At 49.0% G+C, this 6,672-nt stretch overlaps 1 protein-coding gene across 1 annotated transcript; it reads right to left on the bottom strand.

Annotated features, from left to right (window-relative positions):
• Positions 1-1,152: 1,152 nt before the first annotated feature.
• On the bottom strand, positions 1,153-4,054 carry HNRNPA0 (heterogeneous nuclear ribonucleoprotein A0). Its single transcript, XM_055302622.1, has one exon. The coding sequence runs from the start codon at positions 3,710-3,712 to the stop codon at positions 2,765-2,767; it is 948 nt and encodes a 315-aa protein (XP_055158597.1). The 5' UTR covers positions 3,713-4,054; the 3' UTR covers positions 1,153-2,764.
• Positions 4,055-6,672: the final 2,618 nt, after the last annotated feature.

The following is a 6,672-nucleotide window of genomic DNA, read 5'->3' as shown; positions in this document are numbered from 1 at the left end:
AGTTCATCACAAGAGGGAGACAAAAAATAGGTTCGTTTTTTGATAATCTTTCAAATTAGATTCAAGTATGACGCAAAAATTGTATTCAGTACTGACTAGATTCTATGCCACCTCCTCTCATGAATTCTTAAATTTTAAGTAATAATGTTCAGATAGTTTTCATAAGTGAAAGGACTTACAAAATACAACTGGTTGCCCCTGAAAAGAAAAAAAAAAAAACCCTACATGTCAAAAATGTTTCTATCAGAACTGACAAGAGCAATTCCAGAAAGACTAAATACCACTATGCTTTTCCTTTCACTAAATACCAGTCCAGAATACAAAAATCTATAAAGGTAAATACACGACAATAAAGTGTTAATATACTATGGACAGCACTGTGATTTGCTTTTCTAATGAACAAATAATCCTTTTACCTAACTCGTTTTACTTTTTATAAGTCACTACGTTGGGAATACAAAATGACAATAACCTTATTATTAGACTTTGGAAACTCTCCAAAAGGACTACTCTAAGACCCAGAAGAATTAAATCTTCCCGCTAAAGCTGAATAAAAGGCAAGCAGAGGAATAACTATAATGAAAACTTTAAGCATATCATTTTCTGTATCTTAAAGGCACTCAAAAAGCAGGACTAAACTACCAAATGAATAAGCTCATATGTAGTATGTTTCACTAAAAGTGAAAAATAAATTTAAGGAAACTAGAACCATTTAAGAGCAAAAGATTTGACTGTATTTTACTCAATTTGCGAAAACATCGATCCCATCTGTCAGAGGTATACTCAAGTTATTTGTACCAAGCATCAGGTATTCTTTGTCAAACTGACTGCTAAGCAGCCATAATAATCTAGCCTCACAATCTTCACCTTTCTTCATATCTCTCAAAAGGAAAGCTCTAGCAATTAAAAGATTTGGCAAGAATTAAGACATTAAGAAATAAATATACACTAGCAAGAACTAAGACCAAGTCAACACTAAAATAATCTTTTACTTTAAAGCCCATTAACCTCCTCTTCAGAAAGCTTCCTACTATACATCTGGGCTTCTGAACGCAACATTCAAGTTAAAAATTTTACCATAACATTAAATCAAGTGTGCTATATTATAGGTACTCTGAACCCACCCACCAGGTTATACATACTCTCACTCAATCAAGTAAAGAATTGCATTCTTTATTTGTGATATCCATAAACGATGCTATTCTATATTTCTAACCAGGAAGGCAATTTTCTCCTATATCATTGTTTTGTTTTGTTTTTTTTATAAACAACTTGAATTCTATTGCATGAAAGGGCTACAAATATACATTTGTTAACCAAGCAGAATACACAAATATTTTGCTTTACAACTTGCACCTAAGATACCAGTACACGTAGCTGGTTCATTAGTTGTCATAGCAATTTCGGGCCACTGCCCAAGCTATGCATAGCAGTTTACATTTTCAAATCTTGTGTAGAAAGGGCAATTGTGATATGGACTGTTAACTACATTCCCATAAAGCCCATCTTCGTTACAAGTAAACGTGTAACCAAAGTCTGCACAGATCTTTGATGGCAAAATTTCTAAATCTGATGCAATTATCCTAAACAAGTTTTTAAAACAAATTGTTTTTGCAGAGATACTGCCATTCTGCCAGTAGATGGTGCTACAAAGGTTGGGGGAAGGATTTCCAAGAGGACAACAGTTCAGCTATAGGAAAAAAACGTTTAAACCTGCTCTGAAAATACAAAAATGCATTTAGTTTAAGGGTAAAATATAACCCTTCTTTGTAACCATTCATTACAGACAAACCAGTTAAGAGGGATGAAACTAGGCCATCTGAAAAATTTTAAACAGTTTATATGAATGAAAACACATGCTTAACACAAACTATTTCTTTTTGAACTACATAGTACATACTCTGAAGTAAGTTCTCATAGAAAGAAGTGACCAACCATGTCAAGATGATAAGCAAATCGCTTAGTACAAGAGATGGATGCACAGAAACTTTGAAGATTTTAATAAACTACATCCACCACTTCAAAAGTTTTGCCTGTAGGGATAGGATAAAACTCAACACGTCACTAGAAAAGCAACAGGAAAAAAACAAAAACAACAACAAAAAACCACCAAAGGACCTTTTAAAAGTGTCTTCAAGTACACATCAAGAATTTAGAATTAACACGAAAAAATTTTAACTAATATCCCTTAAAACGGTACGGAATAGATCCTAGAAAAAAAAATGTTAGACATATACGGTCAAACACAATGATTTATTAAAAATAAAACGTAAAAATGATTTTTGTACATATGTGTCCAAATTTCAGGCATGGGATCCAAGTAGATTTCATAGAAAACGCTGTAGCCAGATATCAAGTCCTTACAACAAAGTAAACTACCCCCCCACCCCAACCCCGCCCAGGTTTTGCTACAGAATCAGCAAGTTCACTCCCTCCCCCCCCCAAAAAAAAACACAAATTAAAACAAGACATTTTGCTAGTATAAAAACGACCAAGGTCCAAGTAATAATAAAAAAATAGAGTCCATCAATGACTGTAACACAAAAATGTGTATGTGGGGCCGAGTCCATCTTCAGAGGGAGAGACAAGAGAGGTGGCAGGCAAATAGGGCAACACCCCCAAGGATAAGCAGCCTTAGAAGCCGCTCCCCCAAGGGCAAAACGGGGAAGGCGGTGGTGGGAGAGTAAAGAACGTAGGAGTTACCCCAGCTGGGGTGTAGAAGAGCTACCCCTATAGCCACTCCCAGGCATATTTAGATTTCTTTTCAGAAGGAGCTGCCTCCATAACCACCGCCACCGCCGTAGCCGCCTCTGTAAGGTCCACTGTTACTGCGACCGCCCCAGCTGCTGCCACCGCCGCCGCCGCCGCCGCCGCCCTTCATGGGCCCGTAAGAGGACTGGTGCTGGCTGTAGCTGCCGAAGCCGCCGAAGCCGTTACCGTAGTCGCTCCCACCGTAGGACGAACCGCCTCCGCCGCCTCCGTAGGCACTGTAGCCGCCACCGCCCCCGCCGCCGCCGCCGTAACCACCGTAGCTGTTGTAACCGCCGCCGCCGCCGCCGCCGCCGCCGCCGCCGCCGCCCTTAGACAGGCCGTTCTGGTCTCGACCCCCGCCGCGGCCCCGGCCGCCCCGGCCGCCCCGGGAGGACCGGGAGCCGCCTCCGCCCCCACCGGAGTGGATATCCTCCTTGGGCACGGCCTTCTTCACCTCCACGCGATGGCCCTGGATCGGGTGGAACTTGACAACCGCGGCCTTGTCTGCCGCGTCGTGATTCTGGAAATACACGAAGCCAAAGCCGCGCTTCTTGCCCGACTGCTTGTCGGCAATAATCTCGGCCTTTTCCACCGTGCCAAACTGCGAGAAGTGCTCGATCAGGTCGCCCTCCGCCACGTCTCCCTTAAGGCCCCCGACAAAGAGCTTCTTAACCTTGGCGTGGGCACCGGGCCGCGCCGAATCCTCCCGGGACACCGCCCGCTTCAGCTCCACCGTGTTGCCGTCCACGGCGTGGGGCGAGGCGGCCATGGCGGCATCGGCCTCCTCCACGTTTGAGTAGGTCACGAAGCCGAAGCAACGGGAGCGCTTGGTCTGGGGGTTCACCACCACCACGCAGTCCGTCAGAGTCCCGAAGGCCTCGAAGTGGCCGCGCAGGCCCGACTCACTCGTCTGCACGTTGAGGCCGCCGATGAACAGCTTGCACAACTGGGAATTCTCCATCTCCACGGCCCGGGCCTTCCCCCCGCCCTGCGAGCTCCGAGGTTTCGCCGTCGCCGTTATCGTTGGCTAAGGCCTCCTCACAGCTTAGGCCCAGCCGTTGCTGGAGCCGCCACCGCCGTCACCGACGGGGAAGGGAGGAAGGGAAGGGGAGGGAAGGAGGAAGAGAGGAAGGGGGAGGGAAGGGGAGAGGTGCTGGCTAGAGGGCGAGCCGAGGAGACTGGAAGACAACCAAGGCCGTCGCTACCGCTACCGCTACCGCTACCGCTACCGCCGCTACCGCCGCTACCGCTACCGCCGCCGCCGCCGCCGCCTCCGCTCCCCTATCTGGGCACCACACAAAGAGGCCGCTGAACGCGCGCGCACCCTCCCCGAGGCGTGCGTCACCGCCGACGTACGGCCGCCCAGCGCCGCCCGCCAATCCCTGCGTCGCTCTCCCTAGTCCCGCCTACCGCGCCGCGGCGCCGCTCTCGGCCACCGACTCCCCGCCCTCCGCGGTCGATTCAAGCCCTCGGCCTGCACGGCTCCCGCCGCCGCCTCTGTGGGCCGGGTTTCACGCCCCGGCTCCCCGGGTGCCCCTACCACGGACGCCCCCGGCTCCCCGCGCACCTCCGCAATTCCTCTCCTCCCAGCCCCGCGGCTGTTCCCAGCGTGCTGCCCCCTCCCCTTGCCGTATCCCCTCGCCCCACTCCGCAGTGGCGTTCGCGCCAGCCCCTTGAGGGACGTGTGGTTGCAGCCAATCACCGCGATGCGCTCGCGCCCACTTCCGTTCTCGGCCGCCGCTGGACGGGCGCGCTCCCCGGTGCGCATCCCGGGTGCAGAACCTGCCTGCCGCCCGGACGCTGCCCCTGGCCCCGGGCTTGCGGAGGGGGGGGGGTCAGCGGGGGCGCGCCGGGGGCAGTTCCCAACGGATGCGACCTGGGGCGCGCCACGCGCGGGCTTTTTGAAAACTCGACTGTTGGGGTTGGGGGCCTGGGCTCACCCGCCGCGGTTCGGCGGGGCCGCTACACCTGGCAGCCCGGCAGCCCCGCCGCCCGGCCGCCCCGCCCGCACAAAGATGGGGGGCAGAGGCCTGATCGGGAAAGGCGGTTACTGACGGTTTCCCGGGGGCCCGAGCCTCAGGTAAAGTGCAGCGCGGGCGCGTGGTGCCGCGCAGGGGCGAGCCCGAGGCCCGGCGGAGGTCGGCGGCGTGCCACCAGCGGCTCCGACTTGCCATCGAGGCGCGGCGCCAGACCCCGCCACCCTCCGGCCCGAAGCCCTCGCTCGCTCGCGCACAGCTGGCATTGCCCATTTGCCGAGGGGAACACACCGTTTTCTATGTTTACGTTACCTATGCGTTGCTTCCTTCCCAACCAAACCGTTAGCTTTTTTTTAAGACATTTTATAACCTGGAGCCAAAGGAGTTGAAGGAAGCACGTAAATACCACGCCCCCCTGGTAACTGCCTTACCGACCTCCCTCCGGTGCAAGAGAAAGCAAGGTCTAAGGGCTTCCGCGTCCTGGACCTCCGTGTGCCTGTCAAGATCCAACGAGGGGGACGCTGGTACAAGACACTGCATGACCAAGATTCCCCCCCCCCACCAAAAGCCAGGTGGTAAATAGTGAAGAAGAGGTATTACTCCTCCCTGCACCTTGGAGTATTAAGGACTGAATGGTGAAACAAGTGGAACTTGCACTCAATCTGGAATTCAAAGGCTAGATACAATTTCTAAATAAGCAAAGTAGGAGACAAAAGCCACATAAAATTCAAGGAACAGTAAGTAGACTAGTTTGGCTGGAGCAAGAGGTTTTGATAGAAAACTGTCGTTGGTGGGACGCTTGGGTGGCTCAGCGGTTGAGCATCTATCTGCCTTCAGCTCAGGTTGTGAGCCCCACATCGGGCTCCCTGCGGGGAGCCTGCCTCTCCCTCTGCCTGTGTCTCTGCCTGTGTGTGTGTGTGTCTCATGAATAAATAAATATTAAAAAAAAAAACAGTCATTGGTAAGGCAGGTTTAGGATCTCTGACATGGAATGCCATGAAAATATTTCAAAGGCATAGAGATAAGATTGAAGGCTTGAGGATAAACTAGGGTCTGGTAGGACCACCTACTAAGTGATCATACAGTTGTGTGACTTTGGGCACCTCACTTAACATTTTTTAAAACTTAGCCAATTTTATTATCTGAAAATCAAAACAATAAAACACCTCCCCGCTGTGGTAAAAATTAAATGGGATTCTGTATATAAATGCACAGTGCCTGGTACATAGTAAGTGCTCAGTGCATCCAACAAATGTATGAGGTGCTGGAAGTATGGCAGTGAACAGACAAAACTCTTCTGCCCTCATTGAGCTTATATTCTAGTGGGGAAAAGCAGACAATAAGTAAGAATGACATACGTAGCATGTTAGAGAGTGATCAGTATGGTGACTAAAAGTAGACAGTAGGAAGCTATGGCCTTTTAGTTACAAAAAAACCCCACAACATTCAAATATATCAGGATTTGATAACTGACTGATGATAAAGAATTAGGGAAACAAAAGCATACCAGTGTTTGGAATATGGAACACTAAAACTGTAGCCTGAAAGAACTACAAAATTAAGAAAAGGAACTGTTTTGGAGGGATTGGGAGAGTGATGAACACAGTATTATTTTTTTTCACAGTTTTAATATTTAAGGTGATATGGGATATTTATATGGCACTGTCTTCTGAGGTGCCCAAGACTACAGCTCACATGAGAGATTAAACCTTAAGAAATAGATCTTGGGGCCCCTGGGTGACATTCTTGATTTCAGCTCAGGTCCTGATCTCAGAGTTGTGAAATTGAGCCCCACTTAGGGCTTCACCCTGGGCATGGAGTTTGCTTAAGATTTTCTCTCTCCCTCTGCCCTTCCCAACCTTCCCTCTAAAAACAAAAAGAAACCCCAAAAACCTGTTATACAAAAAAAAAAAAAGGTTAAAACAGCAAAAGATGAATTTCTGAA

This window comes from Nyctereutes procyonoides, unplaced genomic scaffold (assembly GCF_905146905.1).
Source record: "Nyctereutes procyonoides isolate TBG_1078 unplaced genomic scaffold, NYPRO_anot_genome, whole genome shotgun sequence".
Lineage (NCBI taxonomy): Eukaryota > Metazoa > Chordata > Mammalia > Carnivora > Canidae > Nyctereutes > Nyctereutes procyonoides.
Note: the sequence above shows the minus strand (reverse complement) of the source record. Positions and strands in the feature narration are given on the sequence as shown.